Source organism: Bufo bufo, chromosome 1, assembly GCF_905171765.1.
Source record: "Bufo bufo chromosome 1, aBufBuf1.1, whole genome shotgun sequence".
Taxonomy (NCBI): Eukaryota; Metazoa; Chordata; class Amphibia; order Anura; family Bufonidae; genus Bufo; species Bufo bufo.
The window spans coordinates 758,451,215-758,471,929 of record NC_053389.1 but is presented as its reverse complement, the minus strand read 5'-3'; the positions used below and the strand labels follow the sequence as shown (position 1 = coordinate 758,471,929).

At 43.4% G+C, this 20,715-nt stretch overlaps 1 protein-coding gene across 1 annotated transcript in view; it reads left to right on the top strand.

The window, feature by feature from the left end:
• Window positions 1-15,340: 15,340 nt before the first annotated feature.
• Window positions 15,341-20,715, top strand: part of NPC1L1 (NPC1 like intracellular cholesterol transporter 1) — a 46,026-nt gene continuing 40,651 nt past the window's right edge. The window contains exons 1-2 of the mRNA XM_040414574.1: window positions 15,341-15,502; window positions 16,348-17,682. Coding sequence (XP_040270508.1) covers window positions 15,449-15,502; window positions 16,348-17,682 — 1,389 coding nt within the window. The 5' untranslated portion in view covers window positions 15,341-15,448. The remainder of the gene's footprint in view (window positions 15,503-16,347; window positions 17,683-20,715) is intronic.

The window sequence follows — 20,715 nt, the reverse complement described above, 5'->3', positions numbered from 1 at the left end:
AAAAAAAAATCAGTTATGTATTAAATTAAATGTATATATTTTACATGGATCGTTTTTGTAATCAGCATGATATGACTGAGAACAAAAGAGAAAAAACTTTAGCAAAACAACGCAAAGACACCCGTGTCCCTATCAGCGGTGTCCCCATCAGCACAAAAATGTCCCCATCAGCACAGCAATGTCCCCATCAGCACAGCAATGTCCCCATCAGCACAGCAATGTCCCCATCAGCACAGCAATGTCCCCATCAGCACAGCAATGTCAGCATCAGCACAGCAATGTCAGCATCAGCACAACAATGTCCCCATCAGCACAGCAATGTCCCCATCAGCACAGCAATGTCCCCATCAGCACAGCAATGTCCCCATCAGCACAGCAATGTCCCCATCAGCACAGCAATGTCAGCATCAGCACAGCAATGTCCCCATCAGCACAGCAATGTCCCCATCAGCACAGCAATGTCCCCATCAGCACAACAATGTCAGCATCAGCACAGCAATGTCAGCATCAGCACAGCAATGTCAGCATCAGCACAGCAATGTCAGCATCAGCACAACAATGTCCCCATCAGCACAGCAATGTCCCCATCAGCACAGCAATGTCAGCATCAGCACAGCAATGTCCCCATCAGCACAGCAATGTCAGCATCAGCACAGCAATGTCAGCATCAGCACAGCAATGTCCCCATCAGCCGTGTCACCCTTAAGCACAGCAATGTCCCCATCAACGATGTCCCCATCAGAACAGCAATGTCCCCATCAGCGGAGTCCCCATTAGCAGCTGATAGGGGCCACCACTGATGGGGACACTGCTGTTGGGGACGCGGCTGATGGGGACACCATTGATGGGGACACCCGTGTCCCTATCAGCGGTGTCCCCATCAGAACAGCAATGGCCAAATCAGAACAGCAATGTCCCCATCAGAAAAGCAATATATTACCATAAAAAAAAAAATATTCCCATCAAAAAAACAATATTCCCATCAGAAAAACAATATTCCCATCATGGGGACACCCACTGATGGGGACGCTGCTGTTGGGGACATTGCTGTGCTGATGGGGACACCACTGATGGGGACGCTGCTGTTGGGGACATTGCTGTGCTGATGGGGACACCACTGATGGGGACACCATTGATGGGGACACCCGTGTCCCTATCAGCGTTGTCCCCATCAGCACAGCAATGTCCCCATCAGCGGTGTCCCCATCAGCGGTGTCCCCATCAGCACAGCAATGTCCCCATCAGCGGTGTCCCCATCAGCACAGCAATGTCCCCATCAGAACAGCAATGTCAGCAAACTCAGAATACATTTTATTTTGCCCCCTCTCACTCAGAATACATTTTATTTTGCCCCCTCTCACTCAGAATACATTTTATTTTGCCCCCTCTCACTCAGAATACATTTTATTTTGCCCCCTCTCACTCAGAATACATTTTATTTTGCCCCCTCTCACTCAGAATACATTTTATTTTGCCCCCTCTCACTCAGAATACATTTTATTTTGCCCCCTCTCACTCACAATACATTTTATTTTGCCCCCTCTCACTCACAATACATTTTATTTTGCCCCCTCTCACTCACAATACATTTTATTTTGCCCCCTCTCACTCAGAATACATTTTATTTTGCCCCCTCTCACTCAGAATACATTTTATTTTGCCCCCTCTCACTCAGAATACATTTTATTTTGCCCCCTCTCACTCACAATACATTTTATTTTGCCCCCTTTCACTCACAATACATTTTATTTTGCCCCCTCTCACTCACAATACATTTTATTTTGCCCCCTCTCACTCACAATACATTTTATTTTGCCCCCTCTCACTCAGAATATATTTTTATTTTGCCCCCTCTCACTCAGAATATATACAATGTGAGAGGGGGCAAAATAAGATATATACAATTTTGCTCCACAGGTGGGGAAAGTGGAATATCGATAAAGAGGGGAAAATGGAATATATACAGAGGGGGCAAAATGGATATAAATAGAGGGGCCCTGTATATATCCATTTTGCCCCCTCTGTATATATTCCATAATCATTTATCCCCTGTGTGTATATATTGCATTTTTGCCCCCTCTGTTATCTGTTTAATTTTTTTTCCATTTTTTTTGCCTTTTTTTCTTATTGAAATATATTTTTGTTCCCCATTGGTCCCCTGTGGAGGATTTCTTGCCTGACATTTAGTTCCATGCCAGGTGCCCCCCTGTGAGTTATAGCCAGGCAGTGGTGGTGTGCACATTTAAAAAAAAAATACTTACCTCGTCAGACTGCTCCGCTCCCGCCTTCTTGCTCTTGCTTGCAGCCCACAATCCTGTCTTCCAGCGTGCGTTGTGTGATCCCGCGAGACCTGGCTGGCGCGATATCACAGCGCCACCAGGCCTGAATGGGTGGAGGCGGAGCCCGAATGGATGGAGGCAGGGCTGGGGTTGGTGGGGCGGCGCAACTACTCACAGAGGCCGGGGGCCCAAGCGACCAGCCATTTACATAAAAATGTTAAAATTACTTGCGATGGGGCGACGGAGCTGCGGGCCCCCCCCACCGCCGGGCCCGGTCGCGGTCGCATCCTCTGCGACCGCGATCGTTACGCCCCTGGGCGGTTGTGCGGATTTGGTTCCTGCAACCTGCCAGCTGCGGGCGGGCCGGATCGAACGCACAATCGGGCCGGATGTGGCCCGCGGGCCGGGGTTTGGAGACCCCTGATCTAGAGGATTTAGACAACAGAGGACGCCGTAATAATATACGGGTTAGGGGTCTGCTAGAATCGGAATCTGATGAGGATTTGGACATTATATTGAACGAACTGTTTAATCTGATTTTGGCGCCCCAAGCACCACTAGCCATCAAACTTGATAGGGCCCACAGAGCGCTTAGGCCGAAAAATACAACGTCACAACCACGAGATGTGATTTGTTGCCTGCATGACTTCCGCCTGAAAGAATCCATTATGGCCAAGGCGCGTACTTTACGTACGATTTCTTTTAAAGATTCAAGTGTACATCTATACCAGGACTTATCTTGGCTGACCTTACAGAAAAGGAGAAGCCTTCAACCTCTATTAGCATGTTTGAAGGACCTCAAAATCCCATATCGTTGGGGCTTCCCCTTTGCCTTGATTGCTACGAAGAATGGCAGGACCTCTGTATTACGCACCCACGCAGACTTATCCCGTTTTTGTTCTTCTTTGGGCCTTAACACTCCGACCCTGGATAATTGGGAAATCCCAGACCCTCCTCCAGCTCCAGGTCCATCATGGCACACAGTCCAGCGGAAAAGAAACCGACCCCCATCCCAACCGGGAGCATATGGATCTCCCCTACGTGACGCGCCTCCTTGAAAGTTTATATTTGAGGGATTGAATCCCTTTGAGGCCTTCAGATAACTATTTTTTTGAGCAGCAGCTCTTACAATTGATGTAATTGTTTTCACTGCATTTTTTCTCTCTTATTTGATCTTTCTTGTTTCAGATATTCTCTGAGTTACCATTCTGGCTTCGCCTGTTATGGCGTCCAGTCAGGTCCCTACCAACAGGACTCTATTTGTTGCCCTCTCTCTTTCCCTCACTCTAGATCTTGAGGCGGGACAGACGTGGGCTTTACTTTTCATTTTTGCTCACGTTATATTGAGTCTTGACTGGGTGATCACACCCATTGTTCAGAATTGTATATCATGTTCTTTGTCGTATATGTTGTCCTTTGTCTTCCCCTTTTCCCTTATGTTTCTTCCTCTTAGGTTCCTTATTGCTGGTATACCGAGACAAACTTCAGTATATGGAGACGGGTGTTCGTTAGGGGATACATCTCTGGTCATTGGCAAGTACTATTACACCACATACACCCATGATTAAGTGCATTTCCTTGAACGTTAAAGGACTCAACTCTAACGCAAAGCGACGTCTAGCCCTCACTGAGTGTAAATCTCATAGAGCAGACGTGGTTTTCCTGCAGGAGACACATTTTGACAGAGAGGGCTCCTTCAAGTTTGCGGCCAGATCCTTTCCACGAATATATTCAGCTAGTGCTGATACAAAAACTGCTGGAGTCGCTATCCTGTTATCTAATACATGTCCGTTGCAAGTGGAATCTGCACAAATTGATGATCATGGTAGATATGTAATACTTAAGGCCTCTCTCCATGGTGCCCCACTTATTTTATGCAATATTTATGCCCCAAATTCAAACCAGATTTCGTTCCTGAAGAAGGTTTCTCGAGAATTGGAAAAATATTTACCGGCAGCGCTTGTTGTAGGCGGAGATTTTAATGTCGCCTTTTCAGAGTATTGGGATAGATTGACCCTCGGAGAAGTGCCACCGTCTAGAGCTCAGCGAAAATGATCACGTCTCTTTAGAAAGCTCATTAGGCAATATGCCTTGTATGATCTGTGGAGGGTCAATAACCCTTCGGCTAGAACTTATTCGTTTTATTCCCACCCTCACAAGACTCATACTCGTATAGATTATTTCTTTGGGAATACGCCTACCCTTAGGATGCTGACAGATGCTGAATTAGGAAATATCACGTGGTCAGATCACGCGCCAATTTCGGTCACGTTTAACCCAAAGAAAGCTCATCCTAGGATGTGCCACTGGCGACTTAATGAGTCCTTATTAACTAAATTACCGACCAGACAGGAGCTGGGTAGTTCCTTGGAAGAGTATTTTACCTTTAACCAACCCTCGGCCCCATCTATAGCTATATTGTGGGAGGCACATAAGGCCGTTTTCAGAGGTAAATGTATTAGTGTTAGCACTAGATTGAAGAGGGATTACAATCTCCGATACAATAACACCCTTGCCCAATTAAAACAGTTAGAAACCCGGTTAGGGACTCATCGCTCCTGTCACTTATTACGACGTATAGTACTTCTCCGTGCCCGTTTACGTGAAATGGCTTTTGAAAAAACTGGTAAACTCCTATTGTACTCACGCCAACGGTTTTATATGTGGGGGAATAAATCACACACTATTTTAGCCCGACAACTGCGGGAGTCAACTGCGACTACTACTCCAATGTCTCTGAGAAAGAGCAATGGAGATATGATATATGACCCTAAAGCGATACTTGACCAATTTCAGCAATATTATGCTTCCTTATATTCCCTTACACCACAGACACCCTCTGACCCAGTCGACCGCCAAGCACTATTTGACTCTTTTTTGGCTCAAAGTAATATACCCAAATTATCGCCAGAAGCAGGGTCTGCACTTAATGCTCAGATCACAGCTGAGGAGATCCAAGGTGTAGTCTCCCAATTACCTAATGGCAAGTCGCCTGGGCCAGATGGGTTACCCTATTCTTATTATAAGACCTTCTCGTCACTCCTCACACCTCATTTATGTACACTTTTTAATTCATTTCTACAAGGTTCAGCTATACCAGAGACCATGCTCCATTCCCATATAACTCTCATTCCAAAGCCGGGAAGAGATCCCCTAGATTGCGCAAATTACCGCCCTATTGCTCTTCTAAATTCTGATTTAAAAATATTCACCAAGATATTGGCGGATAGATTGGCATATTGGCTCCCGCGATTGATACACTCAGATCAGGTTGGCTTTGTGAGGGGCCGGCAGGGCGGGGATAACACGAGAAGACTTATTAATCTGATAGACATTGCCAACAGGAAACATCAACAGGCACTACTACTGAGTTTGGACGCTGAAAAAGCGTTTGATCGCTTAAGCTGGCCGTTTATGTTTTCCACCCTGCGGGCCTTTGGATTCTCTGGTCCCTTTATCTCAGCCCTCCACTCGTTATATAGCCACCCTACAGCGACAATTAAATTACCATATGCAAATTCAGCTCCTTTCCCGATTAAAAACGGCACCAGACAGGGATGTCCGCTCTCCCCTCTCCTGTTTGTGCTTTGCATTGAACCCCTAGCCGCAGCAATTAGATCCCACCCGGATATTCATGGAATCCTGGTTAACCAAGTAGAATATAAGATATCATTATTTGCAGATGATGTTTTGCTTACCTTATCAGACCTACATATTACTCTGCCCAACTTATTTAACTTATTAACACTGTATAGTCGGCTTTCTGGATATAAGATTAATTCCTCGAAAACAGAAGCCCTCCCCTTAAACTTACCAGTAGATGTATTAACCACGTTACGATCCAACTACCGTTTTCGTTGGCAGGATGCTGCCCTGCGTTATTTAGGTGTAAATTTAGCAGCGACATATTCTTCTACATACTCCCATAATTTCCCCGCCCTCTTTCGAGAGCTTAGATGTCTAATGACTAAATGGATGTCTCTTCCCATATCCATGTTTGGCCGCATAGCGGCAGTTAAGATGTCCATTCTGCCAAAATTACTCTACCTATTTGAGACCCTCCCGGTACATGTACCAAGGACAGAATTACGAGCATTACAGGCGGGTATATTTAAATTCATATGGAATGGGAAGAGACATAGGATAGCTAGTAGTACCCTTATAGCCCTGAAATCTCAAGGGGGGTTGGCGGTTCCAGACATTACCAAATATTATTGGGCCACACATCTTAGACGGATTCCAGCATGGTCTAAACTTTATGCCTATTCTAGGTGGATGGAAATTGAAAAATTGTGGATTGCTCCTATACATCCTAACTCTTTGTTATGGTCTCCAATTCCACACAGTCAATTGCCAGAGTTACTGGGACCAATGTTACATACATACAGAATATGGCAGCATTGTAAACACCGTTTTTCCCTGGTTTCTGAGAAATCCTCCATGACATCTTTCCTGTTTACACCACTTTTCGATGCTGGATTGCAGGTCTCCTTTTTTAAACCTTGGTTTTCCAGGAAGATATTTAGGTTTGCGGATATGATCGACTATAGAACGTTACAATTACTTTCACTAGATGAGCTTAGAAGATCTAGATCACTTACGGAAGTCACTGAGTATCAATACTTACAGATCCAGCATTTGTTCACTACATTATTTCACTCAAAACAGATATCTGTCCCCACGTCTTTTGAAAAGACATGTAAACTTTCGGAGTCTACTAAAGGTCTTATATCTGAAATATATGTGCTCCTCTCCTCCCCGGCCTCTCCAGCGGCTGTACGCCACTCATATATGTCTAAGTGGGAATCGCTCTTGCACCGTTCCATTTCAGTAGATGAGTGGAGGAAAATTTGGCAAAGAGCTGCGTTGACATCAACGTGTGCTATTCATAGGGAAAATACTTACAAAATAATGATGTTTTGGTACCACACACCTCAGTTATTACATAAGTTTAACCCTGATATTTCAGATCGTTGCTGGAGATGTAACGTGGAGGTGGGGTCGCATATCCATATCTTTTGGGAATGCCAGATTTTAAATCCATTCTGGAGTATGGTACAGGAAATTCTATACAGCTTATTTGAAATAAGATTTCCCTTAGACCCTTATATATATTTATTAAATGTTCCACACGTACCTTTGAAGAAACATTTATTAAAACTAATGTTATACGTCCTGACTGCGGCTAGACGTTTGTTGGCAAGATTCTGGAAAAGAATAGATTGCCCATCACGGGTTGAGCTCATAAATAGTATATTAGAAGTTAGACGCCTCGAACATATGTCGGCTACATTGCTTGCCTCGGTTGATAAGTTTGACCAGGTTTGGAAGCAATGGGACGCGATATTTGAAGTCTCAAATTGAATAAGTCTATACCTTACCCATCCTAACCCTAATGTGTCAAGTCTTGTCATTCCCCTTTGTATGTCTGAATCCTTCTTATAGTAAATTTTATATAGCTTTGCATAGTTAAAGCGAAAAATAGAAAGTTTGTTACTTTATTAGCCTATAGGCTTTTAGTATATCCATGATCACTATAAGTGTACTTTCTCAAAATTATTCAGTATAAGAGATATACACACATAAAAAAATATGATGTGTGCTAATCTTTTCTTTGTTGTACAAATGACTTCAGTTATATCTTAGTATCAGGAATAATATGCACCAAAGTCATGTTCTCTTGTATGTATGCACATGTTTATTCTTGTTAAAATCGTCAATAAAAAGACAATTGATAAAAAAAAAAAAAAAAAAAGATTGTTGATATTGCTATTTTTTGAACACTACGGTAGATCTTAAAGAGGACCTTTCATGGGTCCAGACATTATAAACTAAGTATCAGGATACGTAGGGGATAGTGCAGGGATCTAACTGCACTTATTATTTTATTATTTTATTATTTTATTATGAACGTATTATTTTTTCTGGGCGCCGCTCCGTTCTCCCACTGTGGCCCCCGTTGTATTCTCCCGCCTGGTATGCCAATTTTAGCATCTGAGCAATGAGGAGGAGACTGGGTTTTTCTCCATGTAGCGCTGTCCAATCGCAGCGGAAAGCGTCACAGCCAGGGGGAAGGTGAGTTTTTTTTTCTCCCTGGCTGTGACGCTCTCTGCTGCGATTGGACAGTGCTACAGCCAGGGGAGAAGGAGGCACCCATGGAGAAAGACTCAGTCTCCAACTCATTGCTCTGATGCAAAAATTAGCATACCAGGCAGGAGAATACAACGTGGGCCACAGCGAGAGAACGGAGCGGCGCCCAGAAAAAAATAGCAAGTGCAGTTAGATCCCTGCACTATCCCCTACGTATCCTGATACTTAGTTTATAATGTTTGGACCCATGAAAGGTCCTCTTTAAGACAGTTTGGTTATTGAGGCAGGTATTTAAATAATGTCTCACCACACGGCATCTTCTAGATGGATAAGTGGTGGTGAGGAAGCATGTCATTAGCAAGACTTTACAGACTGATGTATGCCCCCTATTGAGTTGATGCATCTAATATTCCTTCAGATCCTAATCATCTGGAAAGACTGCACATTTAATTTGTACCACAGCATGTAGACATGCAGCAAGAACCAACAACATTGGAAATTAGGGGTGGACCATGTTGGGAGGAACTGCTGAGGATGAGTCCTCTACCTTTTCTCAATTCTTCTGTCCACATGCATACCACCCTAGGTCCATACTATGTTGATGGAAGTTAAAACATTACTTGTTGATACAGTGGATTGCTCAAAATGTCAACCATTGACATGCTGACTGAGGAACTCCAGATCTACCTATATTCAGACTGGATAGAAACAAAGGATAGGCTCGGTAGGTTAAAATATGGCAAGTTAAATGTGAGAGAATAGGGGGAAGGATGTGGGCATGTAAATTGGAATAAATATGAGGGATTAAGGACACATTCACACAACGGTGGGACGACCATGCCTGCTTTCCGGACTGCAAACTGTGGATCCACAAAAACATGGGCACCGGCCGTGTGCACTCCACAAGATGTGGCCAAAGATAGGGCATGTCCTAACTTTAGCAGCGTGGAGACACTGACCCAGAAACACGCTGAAGCGCTTCTGTGTGCATCCGTGTCCTTCTGGGTCTGTGTGAATGCAGCCTAAAAGGAATATTTCAGGATTTTTATGTTGATAGCCTATCCTCAGGGTAGCCATTAGAGATGAGCGAAGTGACTTCGGATGCTTCATCCGAAGTCGCTTTGCAAAAAAATTCGTTCTAATACTGTACAGAGATTCGTCTCCGTACGGTATTAGAATGTATGGTCTCCGATGAGCCTAAGTCCGTTATTGACGAAGTCGCGCGACTTTGTTGAATAACTTAGGTAATTGATTTTTACAGTGAAAAACCTTGGAACCTAAGTCGGCTTCGGTTCCAAGGTACCACTCTGAAACAAAGCTGAGTTTGGTTCCAAGTTTTGAAGTAGTTTTTCATTGAAATGATCAATTACTGAAGTCTTGTGCGACTTCGTGAATAACTAACTTCGGCTCATTGGAGCCCATACATTCTAATACTGTACGGAGATGGATCTCTGTACAGTAGTATAGCAAAGTTTTCAGCGAATTGGCTTCGGATGTAGCATCTGAATCTCGCTTTGCTCATCTATAGTAGCCATGAATATTTCATTGGTGGGGGTCCAACAACCCTCACCCCCACCAATTACCCGTTTCACAGTAGTAGCTCAGGCGCTGGGACTAAACAGCTCCCTCTACTGTATAGTGGATGGAGCTGACGACTACATCACTGCTCCCATTCACTTCTTCCCTATTACTTCATTCTGACAGCTCTGTGTCTCAGTTAGGGGGTCACACTTCATGAACCCCCCATGAAGAAAATCTGACATATTGCTATGATGATTTTATGGTAGATTTGAATCTTGGGCTTGTAAACTCCATAGCAAACAACAATCAAAGGTCCCAAACAACCTGAGATATCATGATGCCCCAAAAGATAACAGAGGTATAACCTTAACCTGTATACCTTGCTGTGTCATATAGCAATTTCATGTCATGAGATTCCACAGCAGAAATGCATTATTTTTATAGTAAATCTGCATACATTTTCATTGATGTATTTGCACAGTGCCCATGTGTAGTAGCTGCTGTAGTGTGTGATATTACAGCATAATGATTGGTATTCTACCAGGTCATTAAAAAGTTCACGGCAGCATACCCAGGCTATTTCATATGACCTTGTGATGGATTCAAGCTTTTGTAAAAATAATTCCTTACTATATAAGAAAGTCACAGCACCATCCAGTCAGGATCTAAAAAACTGCACCGCTATCATTAGACATGATCACTGGAGACTAAGCCCTAAACCCAGGGTACTGGACCCAAGCCATGAAAGGGGTTGTCTCACCTGGAACCTTGGTGGCATCTCGCTAGGATATGGCACCAATGGCAGATAGGTGCAGGTCCCACCTCTGAGACCTGCTTCTATCTACAGGACAACGCTCCCAAAGAGAACAAGAGTGCACCGCGCAAGTGTGGCCGCTGCTCCATTCACCTCTACGGAACTGCTGGAAATAGCCGAGCCAGCACTTGGCTGTTTTCGGTACTCCCATAGAAATTAATGGATGGTTGCCGTCCATGTGTGGTACCCTCACATTCTCTTTGGGAGCTTTGTTGTAGAGATAGGAGTGGATTTCATAGGTGGGATCTGCACCTATATGACATTGGTGGCAAATCCTAGCAATGTTTAAGCTGAGAGAACCCTTTAAGTAAAAGCTTATATCAAGTGGTTCACCAAGGTCTGGCAAACTATATCACTGGTACCCCAGTGACTGGACCCAATTGCCATGGACAGGACACTCTTCCAGTGTCATCAAGGATTGAGGATCATAACAGTGGAGTTCAACATTGGAATACCTAGTGACATGGGGACAAGATGACATCACACCACAAGGTTACCCTTTACTGCGCACTGCACCAGGGACAGAACACCATGGGGCAGCATGGACTAGCATTTCCTAGGCAAGCTTTAGTCTATTGGAGTGAAATGTGCATTAACATGGCATTCCACATGTAGGGCCCAAGGGCCTCGTGTGGCTCCCGTCTACTGGTTTGAAAACACTGCTATAGCTTATAATATATAAAATCTCAATACGTGGCCACTTACCAGGAAAACTGTTGTTATCACTGCAGAAACACTCATTGCAGTCAACAGTATCCAAATGAGTCACGATAATAAGGAAATAAGGGGGAAAAAGCAGCAGTTGAAAGAAGCAGTTTATTATAATGAAATATTAATAATTAATATACAAACCGGATTCCAAAAAGGTTGGGACACTATACAAATCGTGAATAAAAACTGAATGCAATGATGTGGAGGTGCCAACTTCTAATATTTTATTCAGAATAGAACATAAATCACGGAACAAAAGTTTAAACTGAGAAAATGTACCATTTTAAGGGAAAAATATGTTGAATAAGAATTTCATGGTGTCAACAAATCCCAAAAAAGTTGGGACAAGGCCATTTTCACCACTGTGTGGCATCTCCCCTTCTTCTTACAACACTCAACAGACGTCTGGGGACCGAGGAGACCAGTTTCTCAAGTTTAGAAATAGGAATGCTCTCCCGTTCTTGTCTAATACAGGCCTCTAACTCAGGGCTGGGACAAGGCCATTTGGTGCCCAGGGCGAAGATGGCAAACTGCGCCCGCCCCCCCACCCCCCCCCTCCCCTTTTTTAAGAAAGAATCAATGTTGTTTCAAAACAAGAATATACTTAAAGCAATAGAACAAAGGACTGTGGGACTTTGAAAGTCACAGACACTGTGATGTGTAAAGAAGCAATAATTTATTACATAGAAAATGTCAAGTGACAAAAGCTAGCCTACAAATATTAACAAACATACACCATCCATAGTGGTATACATATAAACAACAAAGCAAACAAAAACTGTACAACAAAACATATATAACTGCAATGACACTGTAAACTTGCTGAAAACAGTTGCAAAAATGTCAAGTATACTCCTATGGAAAAGTTAGTATTATGACACAATCACAAAGACACCTTTCTTGCTTTCATAGAAGCAAAATCATCACACTATCAAAATTTATCTCTTTTGCAATTGCATACTCAATAGAAAGAATCCCCCCGGGGGGGGGGGGATTGGACTGAGATGACCATAATTTTTTTAATAAAAAAATTAGTTTGTTATTTGTATTACATTATTTTCTTACTTTTTACAGTCTGTGTGTGAGTAGCAGCTAGTGAAGGCAGGCTCCTCGTGGCTTGTTCTTCACGCGCCGACACAGCTCCCTGTAGGCTGCGCGAGTCCTCCCTCTCTCACCTCACACCTCGCCTCCGGCGTGAGCCGCGTGACGTCACACGGCGCACGCCGGTGGTATCAACCAAATGAATCCTCCATGGGGGGGGGGGGGCGAGGAAACGCAGAGGAGGAAAGGGAGCCCGAGCCAGGAGCGCAGTCGGCACAAAATTCATAGGGGGAGAGAAGGAGCAGCGCTGACATGGCTGGTGTGGACGGTGTAGGCGGGTGCAGGAGCGCACTCAGCACAGCAAGCACAGCAAGTACAGCAAGTGGCGCTTGGCTAATGTGGTACAGTGAAGCTGTACACTGCTGGCACTTCACCTGCGCCCCCCTCCTGTCCGCAAATGGTAGCGCCCAGGGCACCCGCTCCTTCGGCCCCTGCCTTGTACCGGCCCTGCTCTAACTGTTCAATCGTCTTGGGCCTTCTTTGTTGCACCTTCCTCTTTATGATGCGCCAAATGTTCTCTATAGGTGAAAGATCTGGACTGCAGACTGGCCATTTCAGTACCCGGATCCTTCTCCTACGCAGCCATGATGTTGTGATTGATGCAGAATGTGGTCTGGCATTATCTTGTTGAAAAATGCAGGGTCTTCCCTGAAAGAGATGACGTCTGGATGGGAGCATATGTTGTTCTAGAACCTGAATATATTTTTCTGCATTGATGGTGCCTTTCCAGACATGCAAGCTGCCCATGCCACACGCACTCATGCAACCCCATACCATCAGAGATGCAGGCTTCTGAACTGAGCATTGATAACAACTTGGGTTGTCCTTGTCCTCTTTGGTCCGGGTGACATGGCGTCCCAGATTTCCAAAAAGAACTTCGAATCGTGACTCGTCTGACCACAGAACAGTCTTCCATTTTGCCACACTCCATTTTAAATGATCCCTGGCCCAGTGAAAACGCCTGAGCTTGTGGATCTTGCTTAGAAATGGCTTCTTCTTTGCACTGTAGAGTTTCAGCTGGCAACGGCGGATGGCACGGTGGATTGTGTTCACTGACAATGGTTTCTGGAAGTATTCCTGAGCCCATTCTGTGATTTCCTTTACAGTAGCATTCCTGTTTGTGGTGCAGTGTCGTTTAAGGGCCCGGAGATCACGGGCATCCAGTATGGTTTTACGGCCTTGACCCTTACGCACAGATTGTTCCAGATTCTCTGAATCTTCGGATGATGTTATACACAGTTGATGATGATAGATGCAAAGTCTTTGCAATTTTTCGCTGGGTAACACCTTTCTGATATTGCTCCACTATCTTTCTGCGCAACATTGTGGGAATTGGTGATCCTCTACCCATCTTGGCTTCTGAGAGACACTGCCACTCTGAGAAGCTCTTTTTATACCCAATCATGTTGCCAATTGACCTAATTAGTGTTAATTGGTCTTCCAGCTCTTCGTTATGCTCAAATTTACTTTTTCCAGCCTCTTATTGCTACTTGTCCCAACTTTTTGGGGATTTGTTGACACCGTGAAATTTTGAATCAACGTATTTTTCCTTTAAAATGATACATTTACTCGGATTAAACGTTTGATCTGTCATCTACGTTCTATTACAAATAAAATATTGACATTTGCGATCTCCACATGATTGCATTCAGTTTTTATTCACAATTTGTTTAGTGTCCCAACTTTTTGGAATCCGGTTTGTACCTTTTATTGACTTGTGTGCACTATACAGCACTATAAATGCACTGTATGATACTATCTCACATCTATCTATTTCATATCTATCTATCTATCTATCTATCTATCTATCCATCCCATATCTATCTGCCTACTTACCTGTCTATCTATCTATCTATCTATCTATCTATCTATCTATCTATCTATCTATCTATCCCATATCTATCTATCTCTATCTATCTATCTATCCCATATCTATTTATCTATCTCTCTGTCTGTCTGTCTATCTATTCCATATCTATCTGCCTAACTACCTGTCTATCTATCTATCTATCTATCTATCTATCTATCTATCTATCTATCTATCGCATATCTATCTATCTTTCTGTCTGTCTATCTATTCCATATCTATCTATCTATCTATCTATCTATCTATCTATCTATCTATCTGCCTACCTACCTAAGCAATGCAGCATTTCAGCCCTCTCAATGGAGCCTTTGTCAAGCTTGACAAAGGCTCCATTGAGAGGGCTAAAATGCTGCATTGCTTTTGAGTGTGAATAAACATCACAGAATTTTTCACAAGACCGGAGTGCTGCCCATCTTTTCGTCACTTCTATTGTATTGTTCCCGTCCAGGAGCATTTGTGGAGTTGCACCCGGCATCCTAGAGAGTGCTGCTGATTAATTTAGTTTTTTGCCTACCTACCTATCTATCTATCTATCTATCTATCTATCTATCTATCTATCTCTTATCTATCTATCTATCTATCTATCTATCTCCTATCTTTAGATATGAACAGGGAAGAAAACATCATGGAACTCAAAATCAATCAAGGAAGCAAAAATATTTCATATGTTGGTCAACTTTTTGTGTAGACCGTTTCGTCGGTCAGCAATCTTTATGACCATTGCAGTCTGATGGTATGGATTATAAAAGATAATATATTCACAGGAGGTAAGCACCTATAAAATATACATTGTTGTATAACTATAAATGGATCAAGTGTCGTCCATTTATTTAGTGACATTCTCTCCCTGTATGAGTCATTATTGTCCATTCCCCACCCCCTCTTCTAGTTAATAAGAAGCTGGATATATCACATCTGTCACTCCCAATTGGCTCCTGTGCAGAATCCTGTACTAGAAATAGTCAGATCAATATCACATTGTAAGTGCTGCTTGTACAGCTGAACGTCCCGGCTCCTGGCACAGGTATCATTCGGCCTCCCTGGGCTAGTCAGAAGGGGAGAAAGATGCTGCCCAGGATTCTCACAGTAGTGATACTGGGGGTCATGCTTCCTCGTCAGGTTGGTATAAATTTGAAAACAAAGTATTTTTGATAGACAGGACTTATCTAATACTATCTAAGAGTCATTCTTACCTGTTCTGTAGACAGTGGCCATGGACTGATATCCTGGCAAACTTGGTTTTCGTCAGTCCTGGGCTGAAGTTTTTGAAAGTGGCTGGAAATCTATACCAAAAGCTTAAGCCGCTCCGATATTGGTATTCATTTGTGTACTGGGTCATCTATAACTGGTGAACCATAAAGAGGTGTTAAATTAATTGACATTTGGTAGTTTTTAGACCTAATACATACACAAATAAGTCTTTATTGCCTGTATATGTCGCTACCTTGAAAGGCTTTTTACATTTGAAGGGTGCTATGATGAGGCAACGTGGTCAACTTTTCTCCATCTGATCAAAGATCCCTAAAAGGCCATCTAGACCTACATAGCCATAGAGGAGACCATTGTATACAATTGTACTTTATAATTGCTGAAACATTGACTAAACAAAGTGTCCTATTTCTAGAATAATTTCTGAGAAGTCTTGGGTAAAGATCAACTTCTCCGTAATTAGTAAATGTAATACCATTTTGTGAAACCAGGCATCATTGACTTGTGCATAGATATGTTTAGGCAGATATGACCTGACTTTACTCTTATTGCTTTACTTTTATTTTGCATATTCACCTTTATCTTCAGCAAACAGTAAGTTTTTTTCTGTTTTTGTTCTGGTTTGATCCAAAGTTCACTCGTTTTTTTAGCCTCTATTCACCTTGCTAGCGTTTGATGTTCTATCCGGCTTAATTTGTATTGTTATTGCTATTTTGAGAGTAATATTTAATTCTCAATTTCTTTTTAATTGCCAGGCTAATGGAAAGACCACCATAAAGCAGGAGGGATATTGTTCTCTGTATGATAATTGTGGTGAAAATCCTGAAGTGACTAAACCTCTGATCAAAACAGATATTCCTTGTGAATCCAACGAACCATCCAGGAGAATAACCGGGCTGCACCTCAATCTTCTAAAAGAAGTTTGCCCAATGCTGTACAATGGGGACAACGATACATATGCCTGCTGCTCATATGGACAACTACAAAGCATCCAGAAAAGCTTTGCACTATCTATAGCCATCTTGAATCGATGCCCCTCATGTTCTGAAAACTTTGCCAACATTCATTGCCAGAACACCTGCAGCCCAAATCAGAGCACATTCATTAATGTTGCCCGAACAATCCCTCGCAATATCAGTGGGGTACTTAAAGAAGGTGTACTGGAGTATCAGTGCTTTTACCAGCAGCAATTTGCAGAGAGATCCTTTGACTCCTGCAGAAATGTTCGCTTGCCTGCCACCGGTGGGTTTGCTATTTCTACAATGTGTGGAAAATATGGAGCAGAGTTTTGCACCAGTCAACGCTGGCTTGACTTTCAAGGAGACATCAGCAATGGGTTGGCACCACTTATCATTGATTTCAGACTTATAGACAATAATACTGAAGTTGGTGGTTCTATCGTGCCACATAATAGCACAGTGTGGAGTTGTAGTGTTGGACCAGGGGGAGATTCAGAGAATGCCTGCACGTGCCAAGACTGTAAAGAAGCATGCCCAAAAATTCCTGCACCAGAGCCATTGCCAGGCCCTTTCAAGATAGGGGCTCTGGATGGGTACTTTATAATAAGCATTGTAGTTTTTGGCACATTGTTGTTTTTCTTTTTTGTGTTTTTGGGCATTAGATGTGCAGCAGACAGATGCAAGAAAGACAAAACAAAAAATAAAGAGCCACCACGAGTCCAACTCTCTGACCTGAACTGTTCAGAGAAAATCACCTACAAAACTAATGTCTCAATGGAGAAAGCATTTCAGTGGTGGGGCATTCGTATAGCTACTTACCCTAAAACAGTCATTGCCATCTCTCTAGTTGTAGTTGTTGTTCTCTCAGCAGGCATGGTGTTAATTAAACTGACTACAGATCCTGTTGAGCTGTGGTCAGCACCAAGCAGTAGAGCCAGACAGGAAAAGGACTTTCATGATGCTAATTTTGGCCCATTCTTTAGAACTAATCAGCTAATTATAACGGCTGACAATCGCCCACCATACTCTTACGATTCCCTCTTCTTTGGAAAACTGAACTATAGTGGAATCCTCTCCCCGGATATCCTACTGGAACTTTTGGACCTGCAGACCAAGCTACAAAACATTGAAGTAAGTACTACTACAGTCCATACCTCCTTCAGATAGATGTCTTCCCATCACCTCATTTTGAATGTAGATGAAAATCTATTGCGTTGTGTATTTGTGAAAGCTTCTTGGCTTTGCTGATCGTACATTTCTTGATCTGATATACTGGGAAGAAATGGGCCATCTAGGAGCAAAAATTAAGGAAACATAGGATACATGCATTTAAGTGTTGGCACCTCTTGGTAGAGGTTCATGTCACCATTAATGTTGGGCGAGCATGCTCGGCCGAACACCTTTTTCACTCGAGCAACGCGATGCTCGGCACATCGCGGTGTTTGGCTGAACACCACGTGTGCTCGAGCGCGATGCTCGAGTCTCCTCCCGGCATGTTTGTTGGCTGCTACGCAGCCAATAAACATGTGGGGAATTAGTGGCACTCACTGTAATGCCGTAGCCATGTTGGTTACTGGAATTACATTGATTGGTTGGCCGGAACCCGTCATCGGGTGCTATATAGCTGGTTCGGCTCAGACTTAGTCAGGGCGAGCTGCAGCAGAAGGGATAGATAGTGTAGGGAGAGGAATTGTGTTTTTTTAGGGAGTTTTGAGTGTTGAAAGGTGTTAGAGACCCAACAGTCCTTTTAAGGACTATTGTTTTATCTGGCTGCGAAATATATTAGCGCAACGTGTTAGCCGCTGGTGACAGCAGCGACATTACCTGCGCTACATCTCCTGTATAACGTTAGCCGCTGGTGACAGCAGCGACATTACCTGCACTACATCTCCTGTATAACGTTTGCGCATCATAAATATCAGTGACATTCATTTTAATTTTTTTACCGTTGGTGACAGCGACATTACCTGCGCTACATCTTCTGTATAAAATGTGCGCATCATAAATATCAGTGACATTTAGTAAAAAAATTTCACCGCTGGTGACATTGACATTACCTGCGCTACATCTCCTGTATAACGTTTACACATCCTAAATATCTGTGACATTCAATTTAATTTATTTGTGCATACATGACACCACTGCCTCCTCTTCCCCTGTGTTACGTGCTGGCCAATCGCCTGTCCAAGACGCAGGCCCGGATGCCTCCTGCCCTGCACCTGGACCATCGCAAGCATCATCAGCTAGCACATCCATCGCAAGCATGGCACCATGGTTGACTCTTATAAAAATGAACAAGGCCTGGATTGTCCCTGACTTCTCTACTCCACCAGAGGAAAGCGGCTGAACATAAAGGCACTTTAAATGTGGCTTTTATGGTGTATTAAATACACTGTATTCCAATGCACCCCTTCCACCACAAAAAAAAAAATATGGTTCAATCTTCCTTTTCTCGTCCTCCTCCTCCATCATATCAACATGCTTATTAGGCTGCCCTCGCTCCTAATGTTTTAGAGGGTCAGTTCAGTAGCAGACCCTCACTCCTTATGTTTTTGAGGGTCACTAGCAAGCCCTCACCCCTAAATTTTTAGATGGTCAGATCAGCAGCAGTCCCTCGCCCCTATTGTTTTAGAGGGTCAGCTCAGCATAAGACCCTCACCCCTAATGTTTTAGATGGTCAGATCAGCAGCAGGCCCTCACCCCTAATGTTTTAGAGCAGCGGTTCTCAACCTAGGGGTCGCGACCCCTTTGGGGGTCGATCGGCCCTTTCCGGGGGGGTCGCCTAAGGCTTCCTATTGTGGGTCGCCCGCACAACGGCAGCGGCCCCTTATCCTCGCGCACAGGAAGTGATGTCCTATCACTGCCTGTGTTTGAAGGAGCCTGACGTCTGGACGGGTAAGTCGGGCCGCCTGTCTGCTGAGGTCCGAGTTTTTTCGTTAATGACACCGCCGCTGAGCACCACTGCCACCAATGATTTAATTGAGCCTGGCTAATTTTATTTTAATTATTTGGCTGAGCAAGGCTTAATTTATTTGGGGGGACATGAAGCACCGCTGATTTATTTATTTGGGGGACCCTGAGCACTTCTGATTTATTTATTTGGGGGACCCTGAGCACCATTGATTTATTTATCTGGGGGGGGGGACCTAAAGCACCGCTGATTTATTTATTTGGGGGACCCTGAGCACTTCTGATTTATTTATTTGGGGGACCCTGAGCACCATTGATTTATTTATTTGGGGGAAACCTGATGCACCACTGATTTATTTATTTGGGGGTACCCTGAGCACCGCTGATTTATTTATTTGGGGGAGGCCTGAAGCCCCGCTGATTTATTTATTTGGGGGACCCTGAGCACTTCTGATTTATTTATTTGGGGGCCCCTCAGCACCATTGATTTATTTATTTGGGGGACCCTGAGCACCATTGATTTATTTATTTGCGGGACCCTGAGCACCGCTGATTTATTTATTTGGGGGACCCTGAGCACTTCTGATTTATTTATTTGGGGGGGGGGGGGACTTGAAGCACCACTGATTTATACACCATGCTTCAATACAAAATTTCATTTATTTGTAATTAGAAATAAATATTTGACAATATATAACATTTTGTCTTTGTGATTAATTACTCTGCTTTAATTATGTTCAATTTGTAGCAATAAAAATACATCCTGCATATCAGATATTTACATTACAATTCATAACAGTAGCAAAATTTGTTATGACGTAGCAAGGAAAAAAATGTAATGGTTGGGGGTCACCACAACATGAGGAACTGTATTAAGGGGTCACAGCTTTAGAAAGGTTGAGAACCACTGTTTTAGAGGGTCACCTCAGCAGCAGGCACTCGCACCTAATGTTTTAGATGATCAGCTCAGCAGCATACCCTCACCCCTAATGGTTTAGATGGTCAGCTCAGCATCAGACCCTCACCCCTCTTTTCATGGCGCACTAGAGGTTCAGTAGTGACTACATAATTTCTTCAGAATTAGATCTATTGGTCAGTAAAGTGATATATCCGTAAATCATGAGGAGTAAACATATACATGGCCTCCTCAGGTTAGCTAGCAGTGGAGATACACAGTGGTGCCATTCACTGTCTACTACTAAATGTGACTCATTAATTCATAGAATAGTCTTGACTTTAGCAGTCACTACAAAA